The sequence below is a fragment of the Acipenser ruthenus genome, chromosome 3 (genome assembly GCF_902713425.1).
Source record: "Acipenser ruthenus chromosome 3, fAciRut3.2 maternal haplotype, whole genome shotgun sequence".
Lineage (NCBI taxonomy): Eukaryota > Metazoa > Chordata > Actinopteri > Acipenseriformes > Acipenseridae > Acipenser > Acipenser ruthenus.
Genome location: NC_081191.1, coordinates 60,571,456 through 60,594,587, shown reverse-complemented (window position 1 = coordinate 60,594,587; position 23,132 = coordinate 60,571,456). Strand labels below are relative to the sequence as shown.

General features: G+C 36.6%; 1 protein-coding gene across 4 annotated transcripts in view; it reads right to left on the bottom strand.

The window, feature by feature from the left end:
- The window catches only part of LOC117394725 (FYVE and coiled-coil domain-containing protein 1-like), a 57,377-nt gene that overhangs the window by 4,189 nt on the left and 30,056 nt on the right, over window positions 1-23,132 (bottom strand). For 3 of the 4 annotated variants that reach the window (XM_059014573.1, XM_059014580.1, XM_033993220.3), the window contains 2 exons: window positions 5,969-6,058; window positions 2,783-2,993 (listed from right to left, as the gene is read on the bottom strand). In XM_059014573.1, coding sequence (XP_058870556.1) covers window positions 2,783-2,993; window positions 5,969-6,058 — 301 coding nt within the window. Of the gene's footprint in view, window positions 1-2,782; window positions 2,994-5,968; window positions 6,059-23,132 lie in introns of those variants that run through there. The other variant, XR_009319891.1, reaches the window with a different exon arrangement.

The following is a 23,132-nucleotide window of genomic DNA, read 5'->3' as shown; positions in this document are numbered from 1 at the left end:
TTCTGTGTGTGTTATATCGTTATGCTATGTTTAAATAATGTACCTGTAATTTTTCTTTTCATTGTTAACATCCTGACAAAGCTTTACACTGTTTCAAGGCTCTTTTCAAAATGGTCACGCTAGTGCACTGGGGTTTGAGATCTGTCTTCTAAATCACTGCAGGAAGAGCGATTTAAAAAAAAAAAAAACCAAAAAAACACATAACAAGTGCTCTGGCTTTTCAGTTCCATACCACATCATGGATTGTTATTGCTGTGCTACCTGTTTGACAATATCAGTGCACTAGAGCTGACATTTCAAAAAGAGCTTTGAAACAGACTTTAAAGCTATAAGTGTAAAAAGTTGCCAGGATGTTAACAATCAAATGAAAAATTATAGGTACGTTATTTAAACAGGTTTAGCAACATGTGGGGATGTGTAACGCTATATTTATCGGAACCCCGCTACTTATTCTTCTTCACATATCCGCCCTAACCGTTTATCTCCCATGATCAAGCTTTTTTTTTTCCATACACCTATGCATTTGGCTACTGTGTAAATCACCCGACGCTGTGGCGGGGCAGAAGCCCTGTGCATGAAGAGGATTTTTTGTGTAAATAAGTATATTGTAAATAGTATGTATTTATTGTAATTAATTAATGAAGTACCTGAAGTCTGTTGTGTGTGATTAGCAGGTAGATGTGTTCCAGCGGGGTGTCAGGCATAAAAAGGTTCCATTTATTTACCTCAGGGCTGCTGCAAAACCAAAGCTAACTGGGCTAAAGAAGCTGAAATTCGCTGGTCTGTGTGTGTGTGTCTGAGAGAGAGAGAGAGAGGACCAGAACCATTGAACAGAGAAGATTAGTTCAGAGACTGTAGATCCCACCAAAGTTTTCATACACTGTGTTGTATGTACTTCGTGCGCTACCATTGCTGGTAGTGTCACGTGAGCTGTTCAGTGTGATGATATGTAAATAAATCCTGTTCGCCTGCGTGGCGTATCAACTTCAACCTCTGTCTCGATCTCCTGCCTGTCCCTCAGCAGCAAATGCACGCACCCACATGGCAGACGGCTACTTTGTCACAAGCATTAATACCCTGTATCTTTCTAAACAAAGGATTTAGGGGAGCTCCCTAATAAAAGCTGAATCTCAAAACAATAATTGTGCAAATATAGTAATTTTTACAGCTGTGTATAATGGTATTTAAAACAGGATTCATTTATGCGACTTTTTACATATCCACCCTCACTTTGGTCCCACCGCAGTCGGATACGCGACGGACTGCTGTAATTACTAATAGTAATACTAATAATACTACAAAAACTACATTAACACCACTATAACTATGATTACTACTACTAATAATGATGATAATACATGTTCATGAGGTAGACAGGACCTCTTGAAGGATAGCACCTCCTTCACCATGATGGACCATTGGTTAACTTCTGGCCCAGTAGGATTACTAAACTATCAACATCACATCCTGGCATTTCTGGACAATGTTGCTAATTTGTAATTCTAAAAGTAGCAAGCAACCTGTGTATCTTCCTAGGGTTAGTTTGTTGAAAACATGCATTATATTGGTATCTAATGATTAACAGCGATGAATAATTCTCCACTAAATTTAACCCCTTTCCTATGGAATGTTATATGGGGAGCAGTGCATATACAACAAAAGTATTGCTAGCTCAAAACCAAAGAGAGACATATTTTTAATATATTCTGACCCATATTATTAATTTATATATTTATTTCATTTATATAGCGCCTTTCATACCGAAGTATCACCAGGCACTGTACATAAATACATAAAAATACAATAAAATACAAAATATACAAATAATAATAATAATAAAAAAAAAAAAAATCATTAAAAGCTAGCAATTATGTTGCATTAAAAATGCCATTTTATAAAAATGTGTTTTAAGCTTAGACTTAAAAATACCCACAGACCCAGCTACCTCCCGTATTGATTTTATTGACCCTGGGAACAACGAGCAGCCCCGCTTCCTGTGACCTAAGAGTGCGATTTGGGAGATACGCGGTCAGTAACTCCTGCAAATAGCACTTGATGTCAGCAAGGCAAGCAGCAAATAACACCCCGACAGAAGTATCACCAGGTTTTAAAGACAAATACTGCTGGGTGTCATCTGTATAGCAGTGGAAGTTCACACCATATATGTTTCTTACTTTCTTCCTTAAGCTGTTTTTGTTTGGCTGAGATAGTTTCTTTTGTTTGTGTAAACTGTGATGGGCTGCTGCAGAAAATGTAACATAATCATCTAATAAATTGCTGCTTTCCAAAACTTAAGGAACGCCAGTGTCAAGTACAATAGTACAGCCCTACCTTTTTCCAACATCATGAACATGAACTTTCTTCTTCTGTTTCAACATGCAAGCTAACCAATGCCACCTCTTAAAAGATAATCAACACATCAGGTATACTCTCTATTTAAACAAAGGTCTAGATCACAGTGGAACTTTCTTGACAGTAACAGGATCCTCCAGGTGACGAATGCACCAGTCGGAAAATCCCTCCATTTGTAAATAATTTGTTTATGACAAAGTTATTAAATTATATGTAATCTGTTTTAAAAATATACCTAAAAATCTGGTAAAAATCATTAAGCTTTGTGTTTCTTTACCAGTGTGATATTAACACTTATTATTGAGTCATTAACAATGTAGTACTGTATGTCCTGTAGACACCTAAGTTTGTGAAGGAAAGGATAACATTTCGTAATTATTGAACATTAAATTCCATATGATATCAAAACAAAACCAATGAACCTGCTTACCTTTGACTGTTCTAAGGGGCTTTCTGCCGACTCTTGGTACACAACGCTGAATGAGATACTTTTTGGCTCAGAAGAAAAAACCCAACTAATGGTGGGGCCAGCTTCCTCAACAGCAATGGGGATGACGCTGTAGCAGCTAGACTTAATGAACAGTTCTCTACTATCATCTCCAAACTGTATGATCTCTTCAATATTCAGGGGGACTCGTAACCTGCAAACAAAGAAAACAAACTCACTGAAAATACATCATTTATGATGATGATGATGATGATGATGATGATGATGATGATGACAAAGATGCAACATGTTGAAGGAGTAAAATCACTTTTCTGACTTTCAACAACACCTTCAAAAGATAGAACTAACTGGACATTGTATTTTTTAGGAACATAAAGAAAGTATCTCCTGTGGCACTGCTTAGGGCATTAACACACTGTCCCATCTAGCACTTAATTTCTACCATGAATAACTTCCAGTAACTTTAACCTCAGCAATGTCTCACGGCAATAATCAAATCAGTCTTTCTGAGCCTTGTCATTGAATAAGGCTAGGCACTAGGAACAACATCTTCTTTATCCCTATATGCCAATTTTGATGATACACTTCAAAAACACACACAGGACATTCATCTACCAGCGCATATTTTGAAATGGAAGAAAACAAGATCGAGAGGGGCCTGTATATGGTCATTGTATTTAGGCAGGAACGGGTTAATAGTTGGTGAGGCAAGAATATTAAATAGTGTGAAAATTGACACATTGCTGACATTTTCCACCACTCTCATACCAGTTACACAGTCAGAACTAAGAATCGCATGTAGCAACCAGCTCTGTTTATAATCAACACTGTCTTTCAAAGGCGATAAATGCTATAACATATCCCGAACGTAGGAAACTTCTTAAAGAGCAGGTATCATGCTTTAATCTCAGCAATGTCATTAAACTGTGTTATCTCCATCAGCTGAGCGCATCTTCCAGGCTCTTTATATAATTGTTTCTGTCGCCCTCTGTTGGCCAGATTGTGCATATCTTCAATGCTTGGCTAAAAGAGATCTCATTAAACTGGGATTTTGAATGACAGACTTGTAATGCAGGCAATGCTGTTTGACATAAATACTTGCTCTGTGGCTGTGTTCTTTTTAAAGAGATGTTCCGACTGTATTTTGTTTCATTTTCTTTCTGCTTCCAAGCCTGATGCTGAAAATGTTGTTGATGTATTGCCACCAACACAAGCTTGCTCACACCTAGCGGCCGCAGACAAAAGTACTGGCACCATAATTCGAGGCAACAGATTAAGGACAAGCATTTAGTAAACTTGAACCTTGAAGGGCAGCAGTGTGGAGTAGCGTTTAGGGCTCTGGACTCTTGACCGGAGGGTCGTGGGTTTAATCCCAGGTGGGGGACACTGCTGCTGTACCTTTGAGCAGGGTACTTTACCTAGATTGCTCCAGTAAAAACCCAACTGTATAAATGGGTAATTGTATGTAAAAAATAATGTAATTGTATGTAAAAATAATGTGATATCTTGTATCAATTGTAAGTCGCCCTGGATAAGGGCGTCTGCTAAGAAATAAATAATAATGAATAATAACAGACACAGAACACAAGTCCTGCCACTAGGGTACCAGCAATGGAAACCCTAGTGTCAGATTTAATAAAGAAAACAAAACAAAGCTAAAAAATAAGTTTGCTAGTGCTAGTTTCACTAAAAGAGACATCCCGTTCCAAGAACCTACTACACTACAAAACCCTCTCTATATGGGTTGGGATCAACATCCCCTAAACTAACCTACTGCTGTTGCTCCTGAAGCCCCGGCCTCCCAGCGATGGCATCGTCTTGCAGCTGAAGGGTTCCATAGTAGTTATCCTCCTCGGTGTAAACAAAACACCCCTATGTGTAGCATGGCTGTGCAGTCAGCTCGAGCTGTGGTTCATACGCTTTTTGAGGTGCACGCTGTCTCTCCAGGCAAGCCTCCCAGCCAATCTGGAGCTCCTGATCAGCTCAGCACTGAGCAAGCCTACCTGCTCAATCGGTTGCTTAGCAACTTGTCTCCTATTATGCTTTTGCCCTAAATGCACAACATCTCTTAGACTCTCTAGACTTATAACGCACGCCAACGGTTTAGTCTGCAAGTATCAGAATTTATACTTATTTTGCCTTACTTGCTTTTCATATGTAGCTGTGCTTGTAGTAATAATGCTTGCAGTTTTCATCCCTACTGGTATATATAAAAAAATAAAAAATAAAAAATATCAAATATAGCTAGAATCTGTCATTCCATTTTTCCACATACAGTAATGAATTGTTTTAGTATGATGTGATTTTAATCAATACATGCCATTTTTTGTTGAACCCCTAACGAGAGATATTTCCACAAAGTTATGAGTGAGTGACCCATGACACATGGAGCTTTTTACTTTCATTTTCTTTAATAGTTCATGAATTTTACAGACAATCAAAAATTCTGAACAAACATGGGCCACTGCAAAGTCAATATCAGGTATCAAATTAAAGCTTTGCCATTGGCATACATAATTAGTGAAAACAAATCAATATTTCATTTCTAAAATGACCTTCCTGTAATAAGCCTCGGAGTACTTTTGGATTTATGTATTTTCCTGATGAAAGTGGAATGAATAGTCGCAGAAAAGGTTTGGTAAAAATCCAGAATCAATAATTTGCTTGACCACAGAAGTAAAAATCTGATTACAGACCACTTTCAAAGTAGATATTAAGATAGCTAGTTACATTTAAATTGCTAGTGAACTGCTAAGTCCTCAGATCACTTTTAAATATTAAGCCATTAGATACTCAAAATCAGTAAGATATACTGCATTGTATTTACCTGGATACTTCTTTGATAATCAAACTATAAATAAGAGGGTCTATAAATATTTTTTCACAAGCTGAATTAACCATAGGCGATCAGTACTTTACCAACCGCTATTTCCTCCTGCATGTCATTGAATAATAGATTGAGAGGATTTCAGTTAGATTAGAATTAGATGTTAAGTACATGATTAGAATAGGATGCTGGGTACATGTGATACAGAAAAAAACAAAAACAATAGCTATGAACTGCTTCTTTACATTCAGTACTGGAACTGCTTAACCATAACCCAATATAGGCCTAATGTGGAAAATAAACATCCTTTATGTACGAGTAAATAATCTGAATCCACTTACGTCAGTTCTCCAGACTTCAACAAGTATATCTCAGCATCTTGAACTGTTGGCTCTAGTTCATCTGGGGTTATTACTTCTGAGCTTGCATTCCTGAAGTAGAGATGTTATTGTTAGAGATGTCAGTAAAAGGTTGGAGATCTTATTTAAATGATGGCAGTATTTAGATCCTCAAACATTTAGATTAACTGAATATTCACAACAGTAGTAGAGCTGAAACTCTGAAAGTACCCACCATGCATTACGGAGGTAATTAAAGTGGCAGTTAAAATAAAATCAACCCACCAAAAAATAAAACGATGATTGTTATAAAACAATTGTTGTGTATTCTTGATCCCCTAAAATTAATTCCATTACAATTCAAGAACTGGTTAATGTAAACCTGTCTGTCCTGGGGTGTCATTAATGTCAAGGGCAGGTAAACAAGTCAAGTAAATGTCCTAATCTGGATAGGTCTTCTTTCTAATAAACCTGAAGCAAGCAGAGAAACAGTTTATGCTGGGCATTTGAACCTGGTTGTATTTGCAACTGAGTACATATTATGAGTGCCAGAAGGTGGCATAGCAAGCTAAAAAATTGCACAAAGATCAACAAACACGATGAATATAAAATGCTATTTTAAAACCTGATGCAACTGAATTGACACCATTCTTTTCAGTGTTAGGAGTTTTTTCAGTATTACAGCTTTTTTCTATTGGGGTTCACATGAACACCTTTTATTTAAGAATAACATTGCTTTACCTAGGGCAGCTCAAGAGATACACATAATGTAGTTAGACAAACAGTGGCAGAACTGGGATCCTGAACTAGATTCTATTGTATCCCAAACCTTCCCTTTTATCGTTAAATCAGTGGCACTATTGGGGATTCATACATATAAATCTTGTATGTTTCCAGATTTTATTTAAATTGAAAAATAAATCAAATAGAAAATTACACAGAAAAGGACGCCAACTAGTACAGTATTGTAGCACTGCAGGGTTGCAAACAAGTTAATGCTGCAGAACAAATGTAAGCTTTATAGGCTAAGCTATTAGACAGGGTTGTCTAATTTTTTATAATTTGGTTGAAATGCATGAACCTTAATTTAAAAGGTACTGACCCTTGCATTCACCTTGCAGAGCATTTATACATAATGGTGTTTTTCAATGTGTTGCTTAAGATATGTGATTGTTTGTTCAGTACTTATTTGTGCAAAGTGGGGTAGTTATTGCCCTTTTATTTCTTTGCTTAAGAATTATAAACAAGGTGTTTCTCTAGAATTTGCTTCTCATACAGTATGTGACACATTGTTTTCACATCTTTTTATGACATCTTTTTATGTGGCGCTGTTTCACAACAAAGAAAACAACCACACCGTTTTGGAAATCTTTATATGTAGAAGCTAAAAAACTTACCATTTATACTGTTTACATGGAGCAATTACATTCTGAAATGTGGTGGTGTTGCAGGAGGTAAAGTGCCACCTGCATTGGTATGAGGTAGCCTATGTTCAAATATCAACCAGTTCATATTTAGTAAGTTGTAATCATGCTCATAGCACCAGCACAACTTACTGTTCGAGGCTGATTAAGAAATGCCTGTAGAGGAAGGAAGAAGAGCTATTGCAAAACAGATTGCATGGCTACTAGTACTTCCCTGTATCTGAGAGTCAAGATTCAAAAGCTATTCCAGCTAATGTTACAACAGGCTTTTGAACTTGATACTATGCTTGATCTAATTTCTCTAGGAAATATTGGTTATTTGAAATGCATGATGCTTACTGATGGTCCTGGTATAACTAGACATGAACATAATATTGCAGGGAGTTGGTCTGTTGCTATAAATGTCTGGCTATTAGTTGCACTGTAAACTGAACGTCAGTTTAACTGCTACACAGAAGTAAAATAATTATGAGTGTCAGGGAATGACAAGCCCATGAATTTAGCACACCCAATCAATGTGCATACCAAACAGAAATACTTTACTGTATTGTGAGTGTGAAATTAAAAAGTTATACTGCATTCATCTGGTTCATGTTTCCAATAAACACAAACATAATTTATTGTGATTTTCATTATTCCTTGGTGAACAGCTCAACAATGTTATTTCACAAGGCTGACCAACAGCATTTTGAAAGGTTAACAACTGTACAAAACAAAATGAAATATATAAAACAATGAAGAGGAAGGTAAAGCTAAACTTAATAAATTAAATGACAAATGTTTGTTGTTTCTTTTAGTATTTCTAAATTTAGCACTGTTGAGTGTTTATAGATATGGAAGATCAACTATTTAAAACTATTTTTGAGTTAAGAATGTATACATAATTTAACACAAAAAACATTTTACTTGATGGTAAGAGCTGACAATTCTGAAAAAGACAGGAAATTGTCAGGCAAGGCTGCCATTGTGCCCTTACCTGACCCATGTTCTGACAAGGCTTTCCAGCACATACTGCTTAACTGGTTTTTTTGTGTTTAATATCCTTTTTTTTTTTTACTGGAAAGCTGATATTTATATGCAATGGAAAGTAAATCCCTCCATTTAGAGTATAGTCCTCTTTGTATATATTAAAGGGAGTTTTTGTGTTTGGAAACAAAGCATCAGACATTTGGTAATGTTAATTATCATGCACATTATATTGTTTGTAATACGTTATCGTACACAATACATTAGTAATACGAATATAGATCTTTTATGCTTATGTTTTAAAGTGTATATAATGCATATAAACTAAATATACCGCGCATCAAAATAAACTTATCACTATTATAACTTATCACTATTATATGCAGCCGTTGTGTGTGCTGATGCGCCAGGGAGGCAAAATAAGCTGATCCCTGGAGCCAGCATTACACTTCAGCCATTAACACCAGACAGAAGGATATCTACATCATCATATGGAAGGAAACGTAAATGGATGGAGACACATATGGATCACATTAGTTTACTGTAAAGCTACGTCTTAGTTGGTGCTTATCTTGGCGAGAGCCGAGTTCAAATCAGCATGAAGTTTTAACATCTACTCTCGTGTAATGGAAATCATTCTTAACATATTTATTTTCGAAAAAAAATAAGGTATATAAATGATGGACATTGACTAAATGTTTTTGGTTTCTTTTTAATCACTCGATCATTCACCCTTGACCATGACACGCTTGAGTGACTATGACTGAAGCATATGCACTTAATCACCTAATTAGTGAAACAGTTGATTGGACACTGGATATGGAGTGATTTCAGCTGTTGAATTGCAAGCTTGAATAAAAGCGATAAAGAAAATCACAGAAAAACACCAATATGCCACGTCTGTCAAGACAGCAGTGCCTTTGTGAAATCGGCATGTTGGAGGCTGGACTGGGGCAGCGTAATGTGGCTCGCCACAGCCAGCAATTTCAAACCTGGCGAGACGGTATAACCAGACACACTCTGTCAATGACAGGCCCTGAACTGGGAGACCAAGAGTCACAACACCTGCCCAAGATCGACAGATCATTTTGCAGCATCTTCGTGCACCTGCTCTAAAACAGAGTTTGTCATTTTTCGATCACATCTAGTGAATTTTATCCAAATATAAGCGATACATTTCTTTTGATGCTCAAAAATAAGTGATACGTTTCTTTTGATGCTCAGTATATATACTGACTAATATCTTGACTGTAAATATTTAAATGAGGTACAATTTAATTCGTTGCTACATCAACTTCTGGAGTCCCCATTGGAGATAGAGCTGTCAATCATGGTACTTCATTTTTTAAAAACAAATAAGTCATAAAAAAAATGAAATGGATAGTCAGGATCTACAAGAACCACAAGACATAAGTGATCTAAGAATTCAAATAAAATTACCCACAGAGAATTATTAAACTGATGAATACATACTCTTGGTGGTGAAGCCCGACTGCGATTGCGCAACTTACCAAAAAATAAACTGTGCATGCGCGAAGAAAGATTAAAATAACCCGCTAAATACTTTATTAATTTTTCATTTACAAAATAAAGGCACTCCACACAGCTGTTTGAGTTTCTTTAGTGCAAAAAAAAAAAAAAAATTGTCAAAACATTTATTTTTTTTGTTTCTGTAACTTAAAAACTACCGCACAGATTTTCACGAAACTTGGACAAAAAAATCTGTCACAAGCACATGGAGCACATGAAATGCCATCACGATCCGTTTTGAAACGGCCGGGAAAACATACCCTTCAAAATCAAGTTTAAACAAAGCTGCCAGCTATTGCACAGTTATAATATAACTACCTGCTGTCGTGCCTAGTACTCTCTTGTAAAATACTTTTGTCTCAATGACATGACAGTTTACAGTAAGTGGTATTTGCACTTACTGTAAACTACTGTAGTATACTGTTTTTCGTTTTTTATTAATTTAATTTTTCAGGGCTTTCGCTTTTTATATACTGTATGAAATTATTGTTTTCGGTTACTTTCCAAAATTCTTGGGTATTTTTTTTTTTGTCACCATATGTATAAACTCGACAGTACTTTCACACTTCAATTGTACCTTCTTTCCTTTGCTGTCTTCCACAACGAAATCCTTATGGTCACGGCTATATTCTGTGGTTTTCTGTGTGCTTAAGCATTTTTTTACATTTCGCCACAATTAATTCAGTTTTAAATTCCACAAACTTGTAAATACTCCCTATGGAACTGTAATATAGCTTTAAATCTCATGAGCAAGAACAATCCTCTGCTTCTAGTAATTGTAATCTCGTTCTAAATCCTGCACGAGTGTTACAATCCTCCAACAGAAATCTATGAATGTGCTGCCACTCAGTAGTTGGGGTGGGTTTAAAGTATTCAGAACAGATCAATGCGAGATACAAGTCAGTAAGGCGGGACATTGCCCAACTGCACTGGAATAAAGTTTTTTTTTTTTTTTTTGTAGGTTGCTGTATTTTATAATTTTTGCAGGGAAAAAAGGGGTAAAGTCAACAAACTGAGTAACAATTTCCAGTGTTTTCCCTGTGTTTATTGGATATCCACTGATTTCATTTTATTGGTATCGGAGGTGTTTTATCAGTTTTTATTGGTTAAAACTGAAAATCAGAAGCCCTAATTATATATTAAGCCTGCATTGTAACCTTGTATTGCCCTGTACCACCTGTAAGTCGAAAATCTTTCATTAGCTTTTCTATAAATAAATCTAATCTTTCTCAGGGGAGTCACCAAACAAATGTAAGTTAAGAAAAAAGATATACAGAGGTATATTCCGTTTTAAATAAAGTCTCTAATTAAATATTTAAAACACTACTCTCCCAGCCATTTTATGTAGTTTTACACAAATATATAAAACAAAGAGACACCCATCCACTGTTAAAACCTTGGTACACAAAATAAACCTTTTTTGATGGCAGTAGTTACATCAAACTATTCCCACAATAAATATTTTCACTGTAAAGCTTGGTCATTTTGTTGATTTTCATTTGCTTTGTCTTGCTGAAAATATAAGAAATAAATGACTTGGCAGTTTGCCTGGACATTGTCTAGTCATCGATCGTAAAACTTGTAGCTAGATGAAACTCGTAAAATTCTTTGAGAAAGACCTCTGTTTGAAACCTTTCTCAATTACCTTTATGACTTCCTTGAGTAAATTAATTTATATAAATCTGCTATGCTATTGAAACTATTATTTGTATTTTGTTCTACTCAGTTAAGTGATTTTGTTTAAGTAAAGATACACAAAAAAAATGTTCCAGATTAAAATGGACTGAAAATGTGTTCATTACCACGTTTTGAAAATAACTACCTCAACTAGCCCTTTGCTTAGGCCCGATCACATCGCAACAGTTCTGTAAGTCACAATGACCTTTATTCAAAACAGTAAATCATTTTGTTATAAAAGGGTTTTTTTTATATATAAGAGTAATGTGGGAAATGAGTAGGTTGGAGTATCACTAAGACTATATATTACAAAGCATAGGCAAAATAAACATTCTGAGGTTACAGCAGTGTGATGTCATTTGCGGTTACAGCAATGTGACAATGTTAGCAATAGATCAATGTCTCTCACCTTCTTGAAATGTATATGTTTAAACGTAAACATTACAACCTGAGACGTCCAAATTAAATGTGAAACCCTGTTAAAACCTTGTTAAAAATGAGATCCACCAGAATAAATAATATTTTACAGATGATTTTTCTGAAAACCAGTGGCATTAAGACTTAACAGGCAAAAGCAGTGTCTGCGTAACCTCCAACACGGGTGCCACTTGGAGCAGTTTGTTATTTTATTCAAGGCAGAATGTGGAGCAGCCTTAATATGTTTAATTGTTTTTGCATGTCTTATTGAGACTTCAGTATTTCCAGAAGCCTTTGGCTGTGTCTCCTGGATCAGCAATTACCACCCTAAAAAAGAACACTTTATTTAGCTACAGCAGAGAGTCAATTATCCAAACTAATTGGGACCGATACTAGTTCGCATAATCGATTTATATGGATAATGGAACAGGTATTAATAACAACTACTGTACCTTTAATAATTCGTAGAATAAAGTTAACATACACAAGTACTTAGTACACAAGGTCACGGAAATTGTGAAAATCATGAATTTGAGGGTCGACTCTGACCAGAAATTAAATCAATTCAGGAAACACCTACAGGTAATGAAATGCCGTAATTAAAACATACCATATACCAAACTTTGAAAATCATCAAAGAATACAATAGTACAACTTTGACACATTACAGAACTTTATGAATCATTAAACTAATTCAGTAAAATGTTTCTATACTCTGATACTTGCTATTAAGGCATTGTAATAACGTGCAATTGAAATGAATACAATAAAAGTTTTTGCTCCTCAATAACATAGACAGGATCTCCAGCCCTTACTGACGAAATAGAAGAAAAATCCAGAACGAGGTGACTGTTTTAATTTGCTTAACTGCAACAATTTAAAGCAAACAATGCTCCATCTAACTTTCAGTCTGCTGGTTGTTTTTTTGGCAGCTAAATCTCGTAGCCGTTTTAGCAGCAGAAGCTGTATGCGTAATACACCACAGGTGCGTTCAGTTGATTAGACAGTATGGTTGATCAGAAACCGGATAATTGACTCTACTGTATTTACTTTAAAACTGAAAAATATCAGCATGAATAAAAAGCTCTGTATTTTCTATTTGAAAATAAGCCATTTATAAAAGGGGGTTACTCTTAATCATGCTATATTTTAAGGGGTCATTTTTATTAACTTAACAAGTAGCTTTCTAATATATTAAATATTTCCTTTTAAGGGTTAGTTAATATAACTTGAATATAATTATTATATTTAGGGTTGCTGTTTTTCTGTGTCCCCCCCCCCCCCCCCCCCCCCCCGGCGTTTTCTTCCCCTTTTAAGAATGAGTGATCCCTGCTATCCATTTAGTATTCAAATTTAATATACATGTTTTGTTTAATATACATGTTTTGGTGCGTAGAGAACGAAGAAACTGCAAGCAAATGAGGGTGCAACATTTTAATAAGCGATTCATCTATAAATTAAAAAAGAATAAATGCAGGACACCCTTTATTACAATCACTATTCGTGACTGCATTTACATTAATACAGACTAGTCACTTATTAAAATGCTGCACTCTTGTTTTAGCGTTCTTCGTTCTGCATTTAATGAGAAAGTAAAAGACTTGGATGATTTAAAAACACATTTAGTTGTTTCACATTAAAACCCTGTAAACCAAAGTGATTTTACTATTATTATTAAAGTATACATTTTATATGATGGTCTTGTCTCACTAACGTCTTATAACAACAGTGCGTTTAATCTGCTATCATAAAATACCCAGCAAAAATGTACTCATTGGGCCCATGCTGGCATAGAGCGGGCACCATGGGCATAGGCAGCCCATGTAAAACCCGCACTGGCCCAACACGGGTGTACCAGCTTACAGTCACCATAGCTGGGCTGATGCATGGGCCAGTGAGGGCACCACTCTGTGTAATCAAATTTGATTCGAAACAAAAAATAAATACACATCATGACAAAAATGAAGACAAACCACCTATATTCTGCTCATTAGGTATTTTTTCAGTGAAAATAAAAATAAAGACGGTTAAGAAAATATCACAAAAGTTTTCTTCACATTCTTTTTAAAAATATATTTACATTTATCTTTAGCTACTGTACACGCTAAATATCTGATTACATATATAAAACTGTACTGCAGATAGTTTTTTAATTATTTTTGTAAGCTACTGAAGGAAAAAAAAGAGCAGTGACTCGCAGATTGCTTGTACCCGCCTTTTCCTGGCTACTCACCAATCATAATAGACAGCCGTTGTGATTGACATCTTAGTATAGCGATTTGACTGGAAGAGTTCGTTACTGTTGTAGAAGAGGCAGCTGCGAGATTCAGAGGTAACTAATTTGTCTAGTGATAAATAATTATTTCAGTTATTCTTAATTTGTTTTTTTGGTACTTACTTTATTTTCTGTTAGTCTTGGAAAGTCATAATTAGTTTTATTTTTTATTTATTTATTTTTGCTTGTTTGGGGACGTAGTTCAAAGATTGAATGAACGTGCTGCTGTTCCGAAAATTTAAATACGAAAAAAAAAATCAGTAAAAAAAGTTCTAATTATTGTGTAGTGTATATTGTAATGTAAAACATAACTGGCAGCCGGTGTGGTGTCCGTGGCACAGTGCTGGCTGCTCACATTGGGGCCGTGTGGATTTGCACATCGGGGCCATTCTGGCCCCATGTCACTGGCCCAATGTAGGCAGCCAGCAGTCTTTTTGAACAAATTCGTGGAACCAACATTTTTTTTTTCTTTTTCATGTTCTTTTTCGTACTTCTAAAATAAATCTTCCTCAATGAATTGGGTTTAAGAGATTTTACTTCAACAGTGGGTGGACGCTCAGACCTGGTGGTGTCAGTATATTTTTATAACATTGCTTATAAAATAACCAAACTATAAAGCACTATCATTTTATGAGTCAAATGGCAATAATTTGAAAGGTTGAATAAATGATGTGACATAAAAATATATATACTGAATGAAGAAATACATCTAAACCCCTTGTACTGTATGCTTATGTTTTCCTATTTAATCAAAGAATCTTGCCATGGCTACTTCCAGCAGCTCTCATATAATAAAGGATTGCTTGGTGGTACATCCTTGACGTACAGTAGAAAGTTGTGTGAGGTTATGTCACAAACAGGGTTTTCAGTGCTGAAATCTCGTAAGCATGATGTAGGACTTCCGGACATGTCTCCATGCAAAAAAAACAAAAACATAAAAACTGTTTTTGGTCAATTGTATGACTTTTTAGCGTGAGAAGACGATTTACCTACCCCTTAAAGTTGTTCATTGTTCTAGATGCGCACTTCCTATAGTGTGTGGAATGCATGTGGTATGTGCTGCTACATCACATAAATAATGACTCTGGAGAGAGTGACAACTTTCTAAGCTTTCACAGCCATTTAGTCCTGCCTTAACAACATTAATAATAGTAACGTCCAGGAAGTTGCTGCTCTCACTGTAGTTAGTTACTGCGTTCACCGAGTCTCCTCCCTCTAGTACTAGGCTGTTACAGCGGTTGTAGTTGTTTTCTGTAAATCTTGCATTCTCAGTCTCTTGTGCTCTCCCTTTCGACAGACAAGATACACTTCCTAAAAATTTAAAAACAAACATAAAACTAATGCAAATTACAGATAGGTAAATTGGTAGGTTAGATTAAGGGAGACTAAGACAGCGCCGAGAAAAGATCAATAATCCAGTCGCTTATTCACCAACACGCATTGCAAATGAGTGGATTGAACCATATTTAGATTTTTTTTTTTTCTTCTTGAAATCCCAGACTTATTGGTCAAGTGTTTCTGGCAATTTCCAGGCAGGCTACAATTAGCTGTCCCGGCATTTCTATTATCCAATCTCTAGGTACTGCTTGTAGGATATTCACAATTGACCATTATGACGCCGGGAAGAAATGAAGTACAAGAAGCTTGATAACATGAAAACTCAAGCTGTGCAGGATATTCACAACTGACCATTGAGACGTGGGGAAGTATAAGAAGCTTGATAACATGCAAACCTAATCTGTGTAGCAAAATTGCTATGCATATTCTTTACATGTTAAACTTAAATATTATGTGTAATTCATATTTTCATATCTTTATTTTATATAGCGCCTTTCATGTACAAACATCACATAGCACTGTGCAGTTAATAAAAAAGACATAGCAGACATTACAATTTAGAGATCTAAACATTAGGAAATGCTAGTGTATAAAAGTACATTTTAAGACATGATTTAAAAATAACCAGTCTCAGAGTCCTTGATCACCCCAGAAAGAGCAGTCCACAATCTTGGTGCATCACTGCAGAAAGCTCTGTCACCCACTGAATGTAGCCTTGTTTTTGGAATAATTAAAAGAGTCCAATAACCACAAATTCCGTGAAGCAGTACAGTTGTGTACTAAATATTTTATATAGCATGGAGTTAATCCATTTAGGGCCATATACGTCATCAACAGAATTTATGGAAATCAATTCTGGACTTGACAGGCAGCCAATGCAAGGATGCCAAAACAGGAGTTATATGTTTTCAGGATTTAGACTTTGTTAAACCCCAAGCAGCTGAATTCTTAACATACTGCAGCCTGTTGAGAACCTTCTTAGATACACCAGCAAGCAGAGCATTGCTGTAATCAAGTCTCGAAAAGACAAAGGCATGAACTAACTTCTCAGCATCAAACAAAGACAGAATAGAATGTAATCGGGCTTCTAAATATAGCACTACACCCCTGCCTGCTGTTCCATATACACCCATTGTTGTTCAAGTAACCCCATGTAAATATTATTTTATGTAAATACGTTTTTGTTCTGTGGTGTTTTCCATTGTCACGTAAATAGTTTTGGACAATGGCAGCATAACAAATAGTTTAAAATATACCTGTTGATTACCAGCACAAAATCAATGTCCTATTTCACGTTTATTCAGGTTTGTTCTGTTTATCTGCATATATTCAGCTTACAACTGTAGTCTGTGTGCAGGTGGACAACTTGGTTTTCCATAATTAAAAAAATTGTTCTATTTTAAAAGTAGAAGAGTTTGGCTTAGTGTTATGATGTCTTTTTTTAATCTAAATACGTAACCTGTTGAATTATTTGAGTTTAAATTAAATTGCTGAGCTCATTCATCCCTCTTGCATGACCCTGTTTTTTTTTTTTATTAATCTTTAAACACTTTTAATCTAGGTGCACACAACTGAGCATAGGCTACAAAAGGTAGTTTACTAAAACTAAAAAGACTAATAGGACGAAAATTAAACCAATGTATTGTCTATGTATTTTCTATATGTCATGTAGAAAAAGGTATACTCATTACACTGGTGCCTGTTCCCATCTTTGAAAATCAGCATTTTTCCTAAAGGGTATTTCTTTTTGCCATATTAATGTATTGTCTACAGTACAGTACCATACAGTACATACATGTGTAGTTTATTTTATAAACTTCTGTTACTTAGAAACACTAGTAAACAAAACAAAACAAAAAAAACTTTCTAGAAAAGAAGTAAAGAAGTTACAAAAATGCAGAACTAATTTGTCAGATCATTTTTATCAGTGTTTGCGCCACAGACAATTCATGATTAATTCCACTGCTTTCCACTGAAAAGTATCTGCACTGTGCTTGCACCACTGTCATACATTTATTTTTGCGGTGAAACTTTTTTATGCAGTAAGATCCTAGAAAAACAGAGGGTTTGAGTGTAAAAGTAACAATCAAAAAGGTTGTTTGTACCAATTAGTAACTTTGCAAACAGTTAACAATTACAATCACATTCCACTACTGTAGCTCCAACAGAGCTATTTAGCACCCATTTCAACCTTCTCCTCATTCAGCACCTTCATTGTTTTGGTCAATCCTAGCACCCACAGTATCACTTGTCACTCAAAAGTTACATAATCGACTGACTTATTACTTAATAAAAAATGTACTGCTCTATATTACTCGTTACATTTCTTTGTTTTGTCCTGCCAAACGGTTGTTGTAACTATTACTTTTTAACTATACGTCTGGTAATTCATTTATTAGATGTGTCAAACAGGTTTTTAAAAACGATGCATATCTTTCCAATGTATACAAAAGGAGTGAAAATTAAGAAAAGCAACTGAAGTTACATAAAAAGGCTTTTTATAAGAGAATAGCGAGTGTCAGTTGGAAAAAAACTGACAATGTATATAAACTGCGTGCTACAGAAATCACTTAACGTAATAGACACACATGTATTCTGTAGATACATATTATACATCTATGCATCAATTTTACTGCAGTATTTTTCATATGCATGCAATTTGAGTTATTCAAAGCGTTGTGGCAAAGTGTCCCAGCCCAGGTTGGTTTGCACCCTTAAAATACTTGACCCAGACACAAGAACTGCAAGTTTCTAAGCACTTTTGCGCACATTTATTAAATCAAACAAAATAAACAAACAGCAAAACAAAACAAAAATATATATTTTTTAATTACTGTGGCAGTGTGCCCCACCCCTGTGTGTATTTTATGTTTATATGTTGTGTGTGGTGTATTAATGTTGGTGTATATGTATTGGTACACAGGATATAATGTGGGGTTATGTAGCACAAGTGTTACAAAATGTATATTTGTATTTAGACACGAGGATGGCACAATCACTTCACATGCAGAGTAAAAGTGGTATTTGTATGGAAGTATGGGAAGTGCATAAAGAGTTCATGTGCAGATGTACTGAGATTCCAATTGAACAGCTGCATAAAAGGGTGAATGTTTCACTCACTCAGGGCTGGGTGTACAGTGAGGAGGTATGGGAGAGAGAGTGGAGAAAATAATTTAATCAATAACTAGTGTTCGTCCCTTGTTTCTCAGTGTCTGTCTGTTTTGGCCAAAGTGACCTCACAGTGCTGAGCTTCTTCCTGGCCTGATGTCACCACACAGGTCATCTTTGCCACAATTACCTAAACTATCAGCGGACAGCTAAGCCATTTCACAGTTTGACAAAACACTTTTTAGACACAGTACATCATTCTCATACACAGTACCTTTTGGGTTTTCAGGAGAACCACACAGGTTCACCCTGTCAGGTCTCTACACAGGCCTTCACACAGACAGCCTCTACGCAGCCCTCTGGCCACACCTTACAGACCTGTTTAAATAACTGCTTGCTAATTACAAGCAGGTGTACTTACTTAAATCAGTGCCTGGGTGATCTGGCTCAATAAAACAATTAAACAATCCAATAATTACCCTGTGGCTGTTCAAATCAGCCACAAAACGTTGTTATTATCATAACATTAGGATATTAGTCAGACCCGAAGAGGTACTGAGCCCAGCGACTGCTAGTGAATCGGCAAAGGTAACCTCATTTGTTGTATAAAGTACCGGCGGGAACGGGAGCAGGTATACGACCTACAGTTACCATGGGAGCAATTACAGGGCCTGCTAGCGTGACACGGTCTCCCAGATCTTATCTATCTGCCCTCTATCTGCTGAACGTGAACGCCAAGCTTTCTTCCTCCTCCGTTTTGGAGGGGGAGACGGTGAAGTAGAACTGTGGGAGGAGGATGAGGAAGACGAGGAGAATGGCTTCTCGACTGTACTACTTCGAACGCAACGCCTCCCCTCCCCTGACAGAGACATGGGGGGCGGGTCCAGTCTCACTGACAGAGCGTGGCAATGCCAAGCGCTGAGCAGACGTGAGGGAGCGTTCCCTGGAATGATGGGCCATCCGACCCTCAAGCGTACGCTTGGAGAAGGGGTCACAAAAATCACACAAAGTGCAATCCGCCAGGGCCTCTGAGCTTGCTCAGGACCCAGACAGACAATGTACTTATATCCGTCCTCTGCAGGCAGCTTGGCCTTGCAAGAAACTAAATCTCGGTACTATGTAGCAGTGCACAGTGGTGAGTTTCATTGCACACAGTAGAGAGCGTCAGTGCACACAGCAGTGTCAGTGCACACAGCAGAGTGTCAGTGCACACAGGAAACAGTGTCAGTGCACACAGTAGACAGTGTCAGTGCACACAGTAGAGTGCCAGTACACACAGCAGTGTCAGTGCACACAGCAAACAGTGTCAGTGCACACATCAGAGTGTCAGTGCACACAGTAGAGTGCCAGTACACACAGCAAACAGTGTCAGTGCACACAGCAGACAGTGTCAGTGCACACAGTAGACAGTGTCAGTGCTTTCAGTAGACAGTGTCAGTGCACACAGTAGACAGTGTCAGTACACCAGGGTTCATACACCTTTGAAAGAATTTTTCTTTCCAGACTTTTTCTAGACCTATTTAACAAAAAATCCAGACTTACCTTGCACGATTCTTGACACTATTCTTGACAACAAGACTCATTTTAAATACTCCATACTTGAGTCACACATCATCATGGTAAGTAAAATGCAGCACTGAGTTGTCTTCAGGACAGTTATTTTAGTTAGGAAATACATAGTCCAAAAGCAAATAACACTGGTGTGCAAAAATAGAAAAAAAAAAGTTTTAGTACACATAATTTGTACTGCCTTATAGGATTAGTTTTACATTTCTTGGAACTTGCTGTCGAGCTCTTGCTCTAAACTCTGCAGCTCCAGTTGTTTTTCTTTGGCTGATCTCCTAAGTGCATTGGAGATCTGAACTGTGGTCTCTGCTTTCTCTGCATAGTCATCAGCAGATTTGAGAAGAGCCTTAATGTTGGTCTCAATTCCTCTTTTTTCCTTTAGAGCATTGACCTCATCCATAAATATTTTTTCACCTCTCTTCTGTTCTTCTTTTGTTCTCCTTTCCTCATCAAGGTAGGCATGGTACTTCTGTCTAGCTGTGGAGGCTGACAGAAGCAGCTCTTTGGTAACTGTCACACTGATGACCCCGCCAACATTCTGCAGGTGGTCTGAGATCAGTCTCTGCGCAACCAATGTCTGTTCTGAGATATTTTAAACAGTTATGTAACTTGGTTGCTGAAGTTGCTGCTTTCACAATATCAGGTTTGAAAAAGCTATCCATCAAACCTTCGATGGTTTTGTAAAGATCACTGGACAGAAATGGCAACATTGGATTATCACTTTGATATTTTTTCAAGAAATGGTGAAGAAAAGGGGATCTTTAAAGCTTTCTTCAACAATACTGAATGATTTGTTTTTAGGATGAGGGACTTTGCGTGACTTAACACTGGCAACGTATTCCTGAACATGTGGCCACACCTCTATGGCTCTATGTTCTCCAACCATCTGTGCTTACAAAACTGCTTGGGGAAAACATAAGATCCGGTTACCTTGGTAAAGTCCTCCCGTCTGGCTGGAGAGTCTTTGAACAGCCAATACAATGAGCTCAATATCTCCTCTATGCCCCATTCTGTCTGAGCACTACTTGATCTAAATGCATTGTGCATAATATGCAGTCCACAACTACCTATATTAAGAAGTTTGTGATTGGTTTCTTCTTCAGTGTCAGTTGAAAGCATGCTGTGTGTTTTCCATTGACATTGGGCCCATCCATTGATAGCTGCAGAATGCCCCGGAGTCCAATGGAGTCACAAGTCCCTGAGTTTTTCATACCAGGCATCAACTGTTGCATGTCCTAGGAAATGTGATGTTGAAAACCAAACAAACAAAACTCACCCCTCCGAAATATCCTACAGCGCCCGGAGAGGCACAGGGAGAATTGACTAAATTATACACATACAAAACAATTTATGACTCTGTTGGTAATACTGCAACACGGCAGAATGTACAATATACTATACCAGTAGTATGAGCACAAAGCGAAGCTATAAGCAAAACACTAGCTAACACTACAAACATACAGCAAACTGTATGTTGAACATACTGTAAAACTGGAATTAAGCAGCAGAGAGCAAAATAAATGAAGAAAACTAAGAAATCGGAGCAAAAAGAACATATAAGAAACAGTGGCTGTGCGCACTCCCTGGTGAATTCTTGCTGTGGCCACACAAAGGAGTAGTTAAACCAGGTCACCCTTCTCTGGAGGAATTGACAAGCGTGGCTGTATGCTGGCAGTCCTGATCAGAAACAGTGTTGTGGTCAAGAGCAACAACGAACACAGCTTTTATAAGGGTAAGTCAATCAGATACAATTAACACACAATTAAGTAGTTAGTAGTCGTCCTACCTGCTACAATAGTAAAATTACAATGCTACAATAAACGTTTATTCTCAGGAGCTTTATAAGCAATAATGGACACTACTCGATGTTATTTTCTAAAAATAAATATTTATAAATAAAAATAATAGTTCTTCATTACATTATTATCAGTAATAAAGAAAACAAGTTTTAAAAACATCTGTATTAAAACACGAGACATAATAACAGTAAACCGGATTAGTGGGCTGACTGAAAGTTAGGGATCCAGCAATCTGACAACATGGTAATTTTTTGACATCTGACTATGAAGAAGTTTAGCAATAGATGCAAGTTAATATTGTAGTTGTAAATTGGTCAGTTTGTCGAACATGAATTTTATGAAGCCATTATCCTGGGTATGAGCAACATTTTCCTTTTTTTTTTTTTTTTGGTGGTGGTCATGTGTGTCTCGTGTTATTGTATTAAGAATATTTGCAAAATACATGCGTATGTTTTCCATATTTTCTAAAACAATTTAGATGAAGAAAGCAGCCTTTTTTGTGCCATCTGATTCAGTACTGTGCAAAAAGAATTCTAGAAACAATATATTTCTTGAGGGCATCAATGCTAGTTCTGTATAACCAGCAAAACAAATTTCACTAGTCGTCCTACATTTCTATTCTTACTGTACATTGTCAACGTTCACCCTTGGGAAATGCATTGTTGCTAGAAACCCATTAATTACGGTCTTAAACGATGAACGTGCATTCACAACTAATGTACGTTGCATAAATACACACAAAAAACAAAACATCAGATCAGAAACAAGAAATTTATTTATTTGCTCTGCTTACTGTTGGTGTGCATACTCATTTTAACAACACATTTTTTTCCTATTAGGTGTCTCCAGCGAAAGCATTGCTTAACTTCTTGATGTATGGCAGGTTTCGGTATATTCGAGCTGTTACCGCAATCGTACAGTACAGTATAAAAATTACTTTAACTCGATGTAAACTTTGTGCTTTAGGTATTTACAAGCATTAGTGTCTGACATCTGCTGATGAAACACTGTATTTCAGTAATAATCTGTAGCCAACCAGTATTTAGTCAGACAATGCCCTCTGGCAT